Here is a 16,844-nt window from a genome sequence, read left to right on the forward strand (position 1 = left end):
CTATATTTTTTATAAAAGCAGTAAAATATGCTACATGTATTTTCATACTGCCTGTTTAACCCCCTGCGATCTGCGAGAGTGGGGCTGTTTACTTTTGGACTCCTCTGCAAGAGTTTTCTCCACTTCTCAAAGCTGAGTAATGCGATCGGTGGTCCCTGGGAGTCAATGCCTTCCCCGCTCCCCCCGTCTCCCCCACTCCAGCCATCAAGACTATTTTCAGCAGCTTCTACCGGTTCAAATGCAGCCTCCCAACTTGGTAAACCAGGGGTGGGTGCCTCAGCACAGAAGCTATTTCCTTTAGTAGGTCTAACTACAAATGAAAGAGTAATCGCGGAATTGCAACAAAACCTTGCTAGTTTTCGCCTGCATGGCCTGCGTAATCACACAGGGGACGACATGACAGGATGGAGTTCAGTTGGGGTCAGCGTAGACTCTTGCCGTCTACGTGACATCCATTTCTCCTTGTCTTCTACAGTAATAGCGTCCATGCTAGTTAGATAACAGCTAAGTGTGCTAACCCTCCCTATTATCCTCTCCTTGCTTGCTCCATAGATTTTGCAATATCATCTCTGCGTTCTTACCTCAGGAGCCACCGTGTTGCTTTCTGGCCCAGGACCCTGCTGCAGTCAGGCAGCCATATGATAAACAGTGTTAACACTTTATTTGCTCTTGCCTTGCCTTAATTTTCTAATCCTTGAACCTAGAGCCTAAGTAACATTTTTTAATCTGTTTTGTTTTGGGTTTTTTTGTTTTTTTCCTATGCGTCACTTGAATCAAGGAAGTTGATATTTGGCTTTTGTGAGGGGAAAATCAACAACAGGGGCTATTTTATTCCAGATGGTATCTTAACATAATAGCAAAACAAGAATTTGCAATGTAACGAAGGCCTGATGTAAAAAAGGAATAAAAAATAAAGAAGAAAGCCAGTGTCTTAATGGGAGAGCACACTATGTGTTTAAAGTTTGTGTAAATTACAGCAGTACTGAAATAATACCATCTGCAGATCTGACAGGTCTTTACGAAGTGCATGACATAAGGAAATCCTAAGCATTAGCATTTTTATCTATAGCTATCTTAGATCTGACAAAGAAAAACTATTTGGAATAACTAGGTATAATTAGTTTTACAGAATCTGGCTTGCATAAAACTTTACAGACTGTAGAACGCCATGACATACTCTCACAACTCCACATCCGTTTCTTTTGCTAAAAGTAGCTACTAGTTAGCTTTAAGCACTGTCACTTGAAAGTACCAAAGAAACACAAATATTTTCCAAGCTATGTGAAAATGGAAGAAAGTCTGGCAAGAGAAGAGTCTTGAATAATTTTCTCATTTTTACAGGGAAATCATTTTTCTACTCTGGTAGCAGGAAAACCCTTCTTTTACCAAGCACCTGCTCAGTTAAAGGGGAGGAAAAAGGATAAATAAATAGAAAATAGGAATATACACAAAGGAGGTTTCTAGATTAAAAATGTAAGGCATGCTTGCACTATAGAAGAAAAGAAAACCAATTTTAGTCATTATGGGATGTCTATGGAATGCAGTGTGGCATTCTAACACCCTAGGATCTCTACCTGTGTGATGGGGCTGAAAGAGGCAGTACAATCAAATATTAAAGCTGCTGAAAAGATTTCAAAATATATAGCAAAGGTTTTGTGGGTTTAAACTGGATTGAGGCATTGTAATTTGAACAGCCAAGCCATGAGCTTTGAAACCAAACGTAGAAATTTCTGAGAAATCCTAACAAAACATCCTATTACACCAATGTGCAATAGACACTAATGTTTTAGCAAACTGCTACAAAGCTCTCCAAGGAGGGTAGTGTAACCCTAGAACAAGCTACGCAAAGAGATGGAGGCCTCCCCAGCCTTGCTAGTTGTCAGGGCTTGGATGGAGCAAGCTGCGTCTGACCTGGTTGGTGATTGTCCTGTTTCAGCTACCTGGCTGGACTAAATAAACGCCAGAGGTTCTCTCCAGCCAACATTTCTTTGATGCAAAGTACAGCAGTTAAGGCTTAAAGACTCTGATGTAATTTCTAATTGACTGAGCGAGGCTTTTATGCACATTATTTGCAACTTTCAATAAATTATACCCTATGGCATTCTCATTACAGAAGCCATGTGGAAAGATCATGGTGTTATTTTACCTCTTGGGACTATTCCCTCTTATGGGGTTTATACTGAGCAGATTTTCCCCCTACACGTGGTGCTGAGAATTTCTATTATGGCTGCAGAAATTGGTCCAGATACAGCTTTTCCACTGCGATAAAAACTGCTTTGTGGAATTAATGAACAACATGAAGGTAATCTGCAGTTAGACACAGCAGGACACTTTCAACTTTGTCAAACCTCAGGGGCTTCATCCATACACCAGATTTTTACTTTTCACTTAAAAATTGTCTAAAATTTTTGTCCTAGGTACGAAATATTGGAAATGTATTAATGACTACATAAAACCCTCACACTCCCTTTTATAAGGTACTTTCATCCCTATTTTTTCTGGGCTGCAAATCCAATGGGGTATCTCAGTCCTGGGGTATTTTGTGATTGCTAAAAGGGTTCAATCAGAAGGCAAAGTATGGTATGTAAAGGAAAATATAGTTTAATCAAGGAACTGAGCCTGTAGAAAAGAACAGCGTGGAAGAATGGCAGAATAAAAACTAGTATGGCCTGAAGCAGCTGAAATACAAATTAATGTTAAACTAAATGCAAAGGAAAAGTTTCAGTTCAGTTCAGTAAATGACATTTTGGTTTGGCACAGCTCCATCACAAAAATAGTGTTTTGGGTTTTCAAATGCAAAACTGAATTATTTCCACACAATTAGTTTCTATGGATATTTTAAAATTTAAATTTATATTTTAAATCCTGACAAGGACTGGTATACGCAGGTCTGAAATGAGGGATGTTAATAAAGAAAATCTTTCCTAGAAAGTATGTTTTACATATATAGCAGGCAGAAAAGTAGGGCCAGGTTTTCAGGTAAGCCTTTATGAGACCTTCATTTGTAAGCGTAGGTCTTTACCATGTGCAGACAGGTTTCCACACACGCTTCCAGCACACGTCCAGGTGATTACAGCTGTGCATATAAAACCACCTTGTGTTTTTTTTTTATCTGGGTCTATTCTAGCAGACTGATGAATGAAAAAACATATGCCTCTGCTTGCATTGTACTAATAATTGTGCATAACTGATTCTCTGCAAATGGGATTTCCTCTTCAAAAAAAAAGAAGGACCTTTCCCTCCCTAATTATACTTATTCAAAAGTGTAACACAATCAGCTAAAAGAAGAAGTTTTATTTCATATGTAAGCCTCTCCAAATTGGGCCTCATATATCATATTCTACACCAGAATTGTTTCAACCATTCAGGTAAGATATCCAGCAGAATTTAAAGAAATATTTTTTAGTTGTTTTGAAACAAATAAGTACATTTATTCACTATAATTCATGATTTTAATGAACTTATCTATTTTAGTTCTTACAAGACTAGAAATTTTGAACCTCAAACATTAATTCATGGAAAATGTACACATTGTGCGTACAATAAAAGCATTACTTTTACTAAGCAGTAAAACTCAAAAGGATTCAAAAAACACTGCAAGTATTTAAAAGCCTTCTAGTGTAAGATATTCTCCCGGGGTTTAAAATTTCTGTTTCAACTGCCTTACAATACATCATCAGTGCGAAATTCTTCAGTACTGTGGTATGTTCTTGTCTTTTTCAAAGGATGTACAACATTAAGAAGTGCTGTTTGTAATTATTTGTGAGATGAGTGCTTTAAAAAGTTTCATAGCTTCAAAGTAATCATCTTGTTTTGGTTGTCTAGTTTATTCCTATTTATTAATTGTGTATGACAGTCCAGGGGCTAATTATTTCATGTAAGTCCTGCAAGAAATAATGGAAACTAGTTGGCTGAATCTCTTAGATACTGATGCCCCAAAATACTTCACAAGAGTGGTAACCATCAACCATTTCCTTAATATACTAATTAGAAGTGAATTTTCAGCCTCGCTGCCTCGACATACAAAATAAACAGGGAAGTATACAGGTATGTATATTCCACGCAACAATGGACCTTCAATACAGATATGCCAGGTCAACAGAGCATTGTAATTCATTTTACTAAATTGAAGATGTCAGCACTAATGCATGACACAACTATATTTTTAAAATACTTTTTCTTAAAGTTGCCTCTTAAAAAACAGAAAGGACCATCGTTCCAAAGTAACAGGTTCTGTTATTACCGATGACAAAGAATTAAGAATACCAATAATCAAAAACATTACCAAGCAGACTGAAAGAGAGATTAAAATCAAACATTCAGGTACAGAGATGACAGACTGAAATGAGCAACTAATCACGGCAAGTGAATGATGCCTTGTACAATTTAGTCAGCATGAAGCTATTTCTTCCCCTGCATAGACTCATAAATCTACACGTGCCAATTCTAACCTGATGGATGTGTGTGTTTGGAGGGGTGAAACTAGACCAATATTTTATAGACTAATGTACAGATTTCTTGGCCAAGAGCCTTGGAAATTTACAAGTACTCTCTCTGGCAGTGAAAAGGATCCACTTAGTTCTATGAATGCAACAAAACAAACTGAACTGCTGTTCCCACCCTCAACAGACATGATCAAAACAGACCAGGGAGTGCTGGGAATGCTGAACCTTGCCACCAGACTGGCAATGCAAAGGCAGGTGCCAGCTTCAGTCTTTCCCAAGACTCCAATCGTAGTTCATTACTAATAGTTCTTAATAAGTTGAACATTTGTTGAAATTACTAGAAGCTGTTTTGTCCTAGGTCCAGACTCAAACTCCTAGGTCTGGAATCCAGAAATAGGTACATGTACCTGCACGCACCAAACACTTACATCAACTGGGTCCAAAACATGATCATTCCTGAGCACTATAGTTTCACCCCATGTCTTTTGTTAGCTGATCTTCCTGACAGCCCCAGTACCTGGAGATCTGTGATCACACAAAATCTCAGCTTTTCATAACTTCTTAAAATTAACTTCCTGGTCACCAATGTTGCTAAGAATATGTTGAAAATAGGAATCTCAGAGGGTTCAAAAGTAGACTGACAATTACGCATTTTTAAAATCTCACTATTTTATTTACTTTTTTTTCTGTTTTTTGAATGCTTGGATTTGGTAAAAACTCACATCACATTCAGAAACAAATTTATTAATTCTCTAACAGTAGGAGATGTTGTACAGAGACGGAGCTGGAATGATCTGGCACCATTAATAGTTAAGACAATTCATATATAAAAAAAAGAAAAATAAAACCCAAGCCTCTATCTCAAGTTTTATACCAACTCTTTTGTCCCATCTAGCCATTTAAGTCATTAAACTGCTTTGCAAAACTTCATGATACATGGATATTTACCTGCTTCTAAATACATTATGAGGATTAACATAACATGAAAATGCTGAATCAAGAGTTAACTAATTATTTTTTTAACAAATTATACATTATATTGACCAAGAACGGGAGTAATGATGCTGATTTTTCCAATATGATTTCTATTATTACTTCCTCCATGGTTTTGCTGGGTCCAAGAGCAACAGAAACTTGTGTCAGCTCACTAACATACATTATTTGAGGAAGAACTAGCAGATACGCATATCTAAAAACAGTCTTTCTTTTGAAAAGACGACAGCCTGAGTTTTAAACTGAATAAATGTACCGATGCCGCAAGTATCCCTTGTCAAGGATATGCTTAAATCTGCACCTTCAGAGTTCCTGGCAAAATATCTCAGGACCTTAAGAAAACTAACAAAGGCTGCCTCAGGTTTCCTAGCATAAGCTTGGAAAAGGCTTCAAAGCACTGAAAACTTCCCAAGCTGTTGAAACTCGAGGGAGTTACAGGGCGATGACTCTCTTAATGAATATTCCAGCTTGATGCTGACTTACGAAATTCTGATAAGGCTGAAGCTACCAGGGAGCCACAAAGGATTTGGACAGAGTTTAGGAACCCAAGTTCAAGAGTGTAACATAAAGTTTTCATCTAAGACATTAGACGTCTATGTTTTGGACAGTCGGTATCAGCCAACTTTGGCATCAGGCCAGAAATGCCACCATCTCTGTGTGATTAAAACACTCAGAGCATCTCTCCTATCTGCACGCAGTGGGGATCCTTCAGTCACCTTGCCCCTGCATCTAAATTCCCTGAAGGACTCAATGGGGAAAGTAGTTGTGAACTCTTCTTCTTCTCTCACCCACCACTGTATAGCTCTAGCAAATTTAATTGCAAATGAGTATGTGGATCGTCATCTCACCTAATACCTCACTGGTAAAAAGAAATGTGAAAGACTTAAGATCTCTGTTCTCCTCAGCCTTGGAGAGTCCAAGCCTTCATCTCTAGCTTCGCCTGGACACTGGAGACTCTGTGTAGAGACTCAGGCGTTGGCCATTCCTCTGTGCAAATCACATCAGTTTGGGAAAGAAAAAAACAACTAGGACTCAAGAAGAGAGCTGCCCAGAAAGAAAGCCAAATGAAGTAACCCATACACCAGGATATGGTGCTCTCTTAAAGATGTTTGCCATGTACCTGTATTTTCTGTACCTTAAACACAAGTTCCAGTGCCTGAACCCCATGCTGAAGAAAAGTGAAATTCGGTAACAATGCCTCTCCCTCCTTCTGTGACCAAAAGAAATCAGTGGCCTTTTGTTTTGTTTTTCATCAGAATCTACTGGTGAACTTCTCGCCTACTTTTCACCTACTTCACATCTGTGCTCTAGATGGAGACAAACCCAAGCTGCTTGTGCAGGCTCAGAAGAGTGCATGAACTGCTGCAGAGAGGGGCAATCCTGACTAGCAGAGGTGCAACGCTGAGCAAACACAAGTAAACTTTCAGAAAACTCAACGCTGCTAGGTTTACCAGTTTGGATAGACACTATTTGAGGCATTTCTATGTTAAATTCCATTACATAAAACATATATGTCCTTCTGTACCTGTGAAAAGGGATTATAACTTCCCTGCAGCCCAGTGTGAGGCATATAAACCTCGAGTGAAAGAGCCTGATGGCAAAAACCCTATTTTCAGCATTTCCTACTGGTTCCACTCAGGTGCTATGTACCTCATTCTGCACCTAAATCTGCCACCCATTGCCCTGAGACCTAACTCAGGGCGTACATCATTCACTGGGAGCCAGGCATTTAAGTCCCTTTAGAGGGTCTGGCTGCAAGTGTGTGATAAACAAAGTGTGTGTGGGGGAAGATATCTATTGCAGAGTACGTGAAAGTACAGTGGTTCAGTCATGATTGAGTTCTGGTTTTCAGAAGTGCTGTAATTTATAAAATTAATAGAAAATGAGTAAAATCCTGAGATGAGAGTGAAGGTATTTCCTTGAAATAAAGATTTAAATAACTGAAGAATAGCCTTTACAGACCTGATTTCAAAGCTTCTCCCAAAGTAAACACATATACTTTATTTTCTATAAAAGCACAGGTGGGGTTTTTTTTGGTTTTGGATTTTTTTTTTTTAATTTTGCTTTGATAACAACTCCTCTGTAGTGAGAATATTGTAAGTGGTACTGTGGGTGGACTAATAAGAAGTTGCAGCTGAATTTCTGGTGGACAGGAAGGATTTTATTTTCAAGACAATTACACAAATTATAACTGACAGCTTAGACTATCTAAGGGAACCAGCATCCTGACTCTTGGCCTTCTCGTAATCTTCTCACTACACTCAAGACAGCTGAATTTCAACAGCTCATATGGTTCCCACAGAATGAATGCCTTTAGCAACAGGAAACATTTTCAATATTGTCCGTTTCCCATAGAGACAGATCTAAAAGTCATCTCTCATATTTGATAAGAACTTGAAGGGGAATAGCTCAGTATATACTAATTCAAAACAGCAGACAGCAAATAAAGAACCTATGCCTAAATCTGATACCAGTTAAACCTATCGAAACGAGAGCCAATGTGTTGAAGTCAATGGAATTAGAGTGGTGGGATCAGCCAGGAACCTCAACACAGTCTAGCCTCTACTCTGTATCAGCTAACAGAAAATTAATCTTATTTTTACAGGTTGCTGAAAATCATGCCATGTCTCAGGGAAACATCTGTTTCACCAATGAGAACAAACGAGGGGAACAAGGTGGAATGTAACAGACAGGGATTTGAAAAAGCTAGAATGGAAAAGCAGGACATGGAGCGTACCGGGTGGGTACAGGCGGGTGGGAATGACCAGTCCAGGAGTCAGGGTTTCATCAGACATTAGAGTCAAGCTGCTGCATGTGGAACAACTGTTTCCTGAGATGGAAGAACTTGCTGAGGTAAAGGTTTCTAGCACCTGAAAACAGCGGCCATACTGCATATCTTCCAAATACCTCATGTAATCAGTTAAAATAGCAATACTAGAGCTAAGCAAGAGATCCAGATTTTAACATTATATTACACAGGTATATGTCCCAATCTACCACATCTTGACAGTTCATGAATAACGTTCCCAGACACTACATCTTTTTCATTGTGCAACCACGTGGCTAAATTTGTGAATGTAACCAAGTTTTTAAATTATTTGCAATGAGAATGTTGCCTAAAGAAGGACAAAAAATGAAATAAAGGCTTATAATTAGGCCCAGCAAGAACAAAGCAAATACACTTTTCGGTTCAGGGTATTTTCATAGGGAGAACTTTATCACTCCCATTGCCCCAACCCAAATGCAAATTAAGGACCTCATTTGTTTAAATTAGCCAGAGAAATAGATACACAGAAGCAAATGCTACTCCCACTAAAGTCAATGTTGTGAGATCTGGGCTATGGTGCATATCTGATGGCACAGCAAGGTCCAAAGTATTATGTTAACAATACTGCAGCTTCAAAATGTTTGCTTTATGTGTTAGAAAAATCTTGGTCTTGAAATCTGTGCCACAGGCATTCTGAGGAAGCACTAAATGGGGTAAGGAAGTTGCTAAAAGCTTCTTTCTCCCTCTGCCTCTCCCCCCCAAAATAGAAGCAAACATAAAAGGCAAAGAAATCTTCTTTTTATTCCAGGCATGGTTTTCCTTTCTTAGAACAAACCTGTCCCTATATTTCAGCTGTTGTATTCATTGAAGGATCCATATCCAGGGTACCCGTTTTTGAAGCAGACACCACCTGAGACACACCGAAAACAAGAAGCATACTTTCCAAGGGGGAGACACATTCCTTTCAATAAAAAAGTATAGTAATTACATTTTTTACATTGTATTTTTTAATGCTGACAATTAGAAAACCTCCTAATGCCTGGAATGAACTTTGTATAAGACCTATTGATGGAAACTTCAGTATCCAGTTTTGATATTAATGTAATAAAATTAAAAGTTTAAAAATTAAGACCTGTAAATACAAGAGTAAGGATCATATTCTATTACTTTGCCTGCAGTAAGAAATCTTTTACATCCACAAAACGGCACAAAAATTTCCGCTTAAGGCCTTCATACAGGAGAACAGAATATCCTCAGTGCCTTACAATAACACTACCTTTATTATACCCCAAGCAACATCTCTACTGTGTGCGTTATTTGTTTGTGATTTATTATGATTTCCATATCTCATTTTACTTTGCTTACTCACTCATACCCTAAATCACACCTACTGTTCGCCCCTCAATATATCACCTACATGGATGCTGTGAGGTGTAGCAGACTGGTCATTCGAAGTATTCTTAAGGTGAAAAGAAAAGCTAGCTACATATAATCAGCTGTGTAGCACCACAGCAGCAAAGATTATAGCACACAAAGGGCCAAGACTTGACTTCAGTGTGTTTCACCAGCAAGTAGTTTGCATGTGGAGAGCAATAGAATTTGCACTGATTGAAGAAATTACATAATCTTATTTTTCTGCTCTTATATGTGACACAAGCTTAAACAGAAATTTTATCAACGTTGACGTGGTCTTTGCAAAATAGTGGCTTCATGCCAGGTATCTGGAGTTTTATGACCTCTTTTTTAAAAAATCAGTTTCTAATACTTAAACATTTTAAAAGCATTTCCCTTAAAAAACAAACAAACAAAAAACCCCAAACAAATCTTCAAAGCCATAAAATATTTAACTTAGTGCTAGAGAAAACTTAGAACTAGCCATTCTGTCAGATACAGAACTAATATTTGTAGGAGCTTTGCAGAAGTCATTGCAGTATAATTATTATTATACATTTATAGCATCTAAATATTTTAGACGCTATCCATGAAGACAGCAGAACAGCTTTCCAGACAAGAATGCAAAACCACACTTTTGGAAAAAGACTAAAATAAGATGAGGCTGTATGCTCAACAGCAAAGCCCTTTTGCCAGGTAGGAGTCTAAAGCCTAGCAGGACACACCACCAAGAAGTGCCTTGGCCCATTGCTGGGGAGGTGCATTGCCTGCAGCTGTCCAGGGAAGGTCACCGGGTCTCACGTTGAGATGAGCCAGTGGTGAGAGGCTTTTAAGGAGCAGTTCCTGCCTAGGAAGCCTGCTAGAAGATGATCAGCGTGTGGTAACCCAGATACCCCACTCTTCACTGTGGGATGAGACTTCCATGAAACGGCTCCGTTCCGGTTAAACTGGGGTTTGTTCTAATGAGTCTGTTGGTACATTTGCTTATTACTGCCATTGCCCAAGAGAAGACAAAACTGAGGGGTGAAAGTTAATGTTTTCGTACTAATAAATGCCAAGAGTCCTAGGGGATACGAGGACAATTTCCTGAATGTGGCCTTGGCTCAGGGAAAAAGGAGAGGGACAGGTTGCATGGGGAATGCGGTCAGCAGCCCCACTGGGGAGCAGGGACGCAGCCCATCCTCATCATTGGGACTACAATGAATGCTTTGAAATCAGCTATCATTTGTGGCCTACATAAGCTGACAATGTGTCTTCATAGCTTCTTCCTGCCAGAGACATTCTTCTTTTTTTTTTTTTATTATTATTATTATCTAGATTTGTTTTTCTGTTAGCAGTATTTGACCAATTTGTGCACAGTGGGCTTTCTTTGTATATGCTCCCCTACAGCTGCAGTCTTTTCTTTGAGAGGTTGGCACTCTATGAGGAGTTCAGCAGCAGGTCACAGACCTGGTTTACAAAGGGAAGGAGAAATAAACAACCAACTAGAAGAATAAAAAGACTCCACAAAGCTTTCAGTAACCTATGGACAAGATGTGTTTATTGGGCTTCCTTTCTTCTTTTCCCCTTCCTGACACAGCATCCTCACCTCATCTGAGGTCAGGCACCTGTAACATGCTTGTAATTTTTCCTTCAGATTTACAGTTATTAGATGATATTTAGATAGACGGTAATGGGGTGAAGAGAGAAGAAAGAAACTAAAGGAGACAAGAGTAGGGCATACTGCAGCTTGAACGCACGTCATTGAGCCTTTAGTCACAGGTGTTTGCATCATTCCCCCAACAAATATTTTTTTCTGTTGGGAAATGCTGTCTCACCATTAGATACTCTTTGTTTATGAAGAGAGACGTGCCTTCTTTTCCTCTCACAGATAAGATACATATTCTAAATTATTCATATAGTTTTTAATCATGTCTTTAGTATCTAGCAGCAAAGAAAACTAGCAGGGCTTCCCCCTTCCAATTAATTTTATTGCTGGCCTTGTTTCCTCTCCTGCTTCAGTGAACGCATAATAGATTTAGGCTAAAGGTAAATACAAGTAGAATTAAAAAGGCAGAACAAAAGGAACCAGAAAGAGAAGGGAGAAAAAGGGATGCTTGATATTGATGTGGCGCCTGAGAAAGACAGCAGAAGAAATACACCCCTAAAGTAAAGCCAGAATGACCCACATGGGAAGATGTGGAGCATCAGCTGTTGCACTAGCAGGTAACACACCTCCAACAGTGTACAAGTACCTGGTGAGGCCAGGCTCCTATACGAGGTATGTTGTTTCCCCATTGTACCATCATACATGGGTACAACCCTTAGAAGCAATAATAAACCTTAACCAAAAAAGGAGAAGCTTAAAATCTAAAGAGTTAATCTGGAACACTCAATGAAATCAGGATGAAGTGGGGGGGTAGAAACTAAACACTGAATCAAAATTAAGCATTCCAAAACCATCTCTCCACTGATAAACACCTCGTCTGCTGTGCAAAAGAGCCTGCAAAACAGCTACACAATATTTCCGAAGGGAGTTTTTAACTTGAAGGCATTTCAGGGCCTATCTGTTTCAATGTATAGTAAGGAATAATCAGCTCACTCAAGGGAATGCCTCTGTTGAAGAATTTGCCTAATTTGCAAAAACAGGATGAACTTTCTCATCTACTCTTCTACACAGTCCATATATCCCTTTTGTATTCAGAACCTCAATTTCCCAAACGTTGAATCATCCTTAAAAATCTCATTGTTTTCTACTTTGCCCATTTTCTTTTGATTTTAACTTTTTCAGATTGACCTTAAATTCAGAGCACCAACCTCTTCCTCTTCTCTACAAACAACACTAAATAATTGCATAAGATTAAACAAAAAAAGGAAATATTGAGTGACATATACATGTGTTTATATATATTTACATACATACATATGTATATATACACACGTGTACATATATATGTGTATGTATACAGTGAAAAGAAGAACTTACCTATGTCCCAGGTAAGGGGGTTGTTCTGTTCCATCTCCCTTTTCCCTATGACATACCAAATGCAGGCCATCCAGTGAGCAAGCAAGGCAAACATGGACATGAGAAGCGTGAGAACGATTGTGCTGTGCTGGGAGTAACGATCCAACTTCTGAAGGAGACGCAAGAGGCGTAGCAACCGCACTGTCTTTAGGAGGTGGACAAGAGAAACCTGGGAGCACAGGGAGAGAAAACAACTTGTCAGCAGTTGACTTCTATCACATAGTTCTCTTGCTTCAATGAACAGAAACTCTATCTTTTATAAGCTGTCTGAATTTTTGCCCACTCTTCATTCAGACACATAGCTGCGTGTTATGATTAGACTAAATCTTAAGACAGCAGAGAATAGAAAAAAGGATAGTTAAAAAAAGTGTTTACTTCTGCTGTGTACATAATTATTTACAGTTTCTGATTTAAATGAAGCAAACTTGAAATACTGGGAGATCTTTCATTTTGTCTTTTTTTTTTTTCATGCAAAATCTTCTTTTGGATTTAACTTAAAAATTTGTGTTTGTGCAAAAATAGGTCCTTCCCTGCTCTAGAATAGAAACATAATTGCCAAACTGACCAGTGTTCATTTGATTCCCATAGGATACCACACAACAAACATCTTCAAGCACAGGATGATTTTCAGTTTCTGATAACAGCCAAAGAGTACGCCTAACTCAACTATGTATGAGACGAAACCAGCTTAATAATTAAGCCTAGAAGAAGCAATAACTTATAGCAGATATTTTGCAGAACAAGGAAGCAGAGAAGTAAGTGGAGACTCAGATTTGTTCTTCAGATTTAAACCTGTGTTCCAGAGCCTGGGCACATTTTACTGCACTATACCAAGTTGGGATCCAAAAAAGCTTGTATTAAAACTTCTAATGCTACTGCTTAAGTTCCTTTACCTAAAATATTTTTGCCTTTCAAGTACATGTGGCAAAAGCAGCACCCAAGGTGCTCAGCACCCTAAGTATACATCAGTTTACGAAGTTTATGGTCTCTGGCCTCCGAGGAGGTGCAGCAATGCCCAAAGCGAGCAGTCCCTGGATGACCCCATCCGCTCCAGAGCATCCTCCAACCTACATCCACACCGGAATGTGCACAGCTCCCAGCTTTGCATGGAATAGACTTGGCTCATGTTTCAGCTGTTGGGTAGATTTAGCAAACAATACGCAGATTAAGATCCTAAATATTTTTAGTTTAATTTTTTGAAGATTAAATAGGCATAATTTTCATTAACAGTAACCTTTTTTTCCCCCTTTCATTAATGAGACATTAGGATTAATGCCTACTAGGTACCTGGCTGACACAGGATACACACATCAGCTAGAAAAATAACATCAAACTTGACATGTCTCCCACAGCTTTCCCAGAACACTCAAATGAGCACTCTGAAAAGAAAATCTAAAAGCACAGCTCAATCAACATCCTTTTGCTTTTCCTAATCCAGAATAACCTGAAGCTAAGCCTTTCTGTTTCTGTTACCAAAACTAATAATCAGAAAACTTAATTTTATAGGTGTGCATTCACTAAGAGCTAGGTCCAGGTTGACCGATAAATTCTGTAACATGGGGTATTTCAGATTTATTCATGAAGACTTAACAATTCATTGATTTTATTCCAATCTCAGGAATTAAGTAGGTGGGAAATCTGTAAAAAAGAAAATTTAAAAATCCACAAACTTTTTGTTTTTGCTACTACAGTTTTGACAGTGCATAAGTAATTTTCCCATGAGCTTCTTCATGCAGTATTTACTGCCCATTGCTTCTTTTTTTTTCTTCCCTCAAGAACCTTTACATTTTTTCTCATGTATGTAGCAGGGGAAAAAAGAAAATCAACAAAAACATGACTTTTTAAAAAATATTTTGAAGTTCAGTACTGTCAGGAATAAGATCTGATGTTAGAGCATACAAACAATTACAAGGTCCTCTCTTCTTGCATTTCTTTTATCCGTCTTACGTCATCTACAAGTCAGCGAAATTAGTTACATCTGTGGCTTTAAGCACAAGAATATCTGCAAGTCTGAGGCAGAAGGCTGTAAAATATTTGAAGGAATTGCCATGTTTGTATTAATATAATAATATAACCATTAAAATATAATTATTCTAATTGAATGCCATGCCACAGTACCAACTGCCTCTTTTTCTGTGGTAATTCATTTCCCAAAGTCTCCTTTTCTTCTCTCTCATCAGCTTGTTTGAAGCAAACATGGTTTTGTTGCACTCTTAACATAAAGGGATCCCTATTCGTGACTGACTCTTCAAGGTCTTGCAGTAATATAAACACATATATAATGATTGTGTATGTGCTACGGCCTTCACATTGGAGCCTTCATCTTTACATGGGTGCCTATGTTCTACCACATCACATCCAAATAATGATGACCTAGGTGAAATTATCTTTTTATTAGATTCTTACAAATAAGAAATTTCAAAAGGGCTGTTAAAATAAGTGTGCGAGGCCAATTATCACTTGTGACTAAATTCTGACCATTTTTATTAAAATACAGAATGCTGACAGATATAAAAACAGTGAATCAGATATCATAATATTCTTTTTAATGTGGAGACATGTTTCATTTTAAGGCCTAAAGACCACCTAATTTCAAAATAATTTCTCCATAAATTTGAACACAGATGTGATTAATCATATGTAATTACTCTGAATTTTCTCATTAATCATGCCAAATGCTCTTCTTGTATTGTGTCCAATCTGTCAATGGAAGACCTGAAATGCTATCAGGCAGCTTTCTTTTCTACATCACAAATTTAGAAAGACAAAACGAGGAGTCAGCACTCATAATTGTGCCTGCATAGATTTTGCTTTGCCCACAGATATAAAAACATCTAAATTTTCCATTTGGTTAATCATTTTAGACTAGCTGGGTTAACCTTTTTCTGTCAAAATGACAGAGACAGAATTTTCTCTAAAACGAACACAAACTCAGTTGTAGCATAGTGCTGAGAAATACTGAGAAATAAAGTTGTTACAAACTGAAATGATGAAATTCTCTGCTTGGAAGAATCATCTCCTAGAACATAAAAGGAATTAATAAGGAAACATGATACATTTTAAGAAATGATTATTGGCAGGGATCTTTAATCCTTTTTGTCTGCTTGGTTAGTTGGTTTTCCTCAAAAAATGATACTCTTGCTCTATAACTACCAATAGTTACCCAGAGAGGAGCAAATTCAATCATTATACTTAGTGCTTAATGGCCTGTTTTTTACTTTGACAGCATTTTGCACCACATTTCCACAGCTAAAGGGATCCTTTATGTCAGATGAATACAAGGATGGAAGGAGCTGGTGTCTCAGCAGGCGCTGAGGTTAGGCATGAATGTGCCTGAGGTCTCAGACCTCCAGAGTGTCATGTGGTACAGGAGCCAACTCATACAGTTTCACTCTTTTTCTTTCAAAATATCTCCAAGGATGGTGAGAGACCACAGCTCTTTCACGCACTCTAACTCTACAAATCTCCAACTGGAGGAGGACATTTATGTGCCATACATACGTAGGTATGTATGGCACTATACCTATAGCTTGCAGAATTTAGAGTATCCCTAAAGGTTTAGCCTTTGTGCTGGGGCCTGAACAGCAAAGGAGTGAGATGCTCCCTGATGCCCCTTCTCACCGTTCTGTTGAGGCAACATCTGAGGGTCGATGAAGTGAAAATCTGAGAACAGACATGAGGAAATGGCTTATTAAATCATAAAGTCTGAAAACAGTGGATTGTGGTTAACACCGCCCCCCACTCTTGAAACAATTGATAGTCATTCTTATCTTGAGGATTATATTAACAGTTGCCAAGTCTTGGCACAATAAGAAATATGATATAGTAAGGCACTGTGTTCCCGTTGAGGAATCATATAGAGAACAAACTGACTGAGTTTGCTGGGGTAAACGCAGGGAGCAGACTCCTGAATTCTGGATTTGCTCTCAGTTACTAGAGAGAAAAGAAGGTCGGCCTTTGACTCTCTGCAAGGTAGTGGTCTTTGCCATATAGCAGCTAGCTACCAAAGTTGGGCCAAATCAAATGAAGGAAGCAGATTGGACTCTTCAAAAGTTTTTAACAAGGTATTTAACTCTTGGAGCATGCAGGGAGCTATGCCTGCCAGTCAATGTTAATTATGAGATCAACATGGCTATATATCGTTTATTACTTGCGGCTTAGTGTTAGGACTTAATCTATCATTAATTATCTCATTAAGGATCCACTACTAGCAGAGGGACATTTCAATGTCCCTGGATATTCT

General features: G+C 38.4%; 1 protein-coding gene across 1 annotated transcript in view; it reads right to left on the bottom strand.

The window, feature by feature from the left end:
* Nucleotides 1-16,844, bottom strand: part of KCNH8 (potassium voltage-gated channel subfamily H member 8) — a 190,249-nt gene that overhangs the window by 58,104 nt on the left and 115,301 nt on the right. The window contains exon 7 of the mRNA XM_054191617.1: nt 12,563-12,770. Coding sequence (XP_054047592.1) covers nt 12,563-12,770 — 208 coding nt within the window. The remainder of the gene's footprint in view (nt 1-12,562; nt 12,771-16,844) is intronic.

The sequence above is a fragment of the Rissa tridactyla genome, chromosome 2 (assembly GCF_028500815.1).
Source record: "Rissa tridactyla isolate bRisTri1 chromosome 2, bRisTri1.patW.cur.20221130, whole genome shotgun sequence".
In the NCBI taxonomy this organism is placed as follows: domain Eukaryota; kingdom Metazoa; phylum Chordata; class Aves; order Charadriiformes; family Laridae; genus Rissa; species Rissa tridactyla.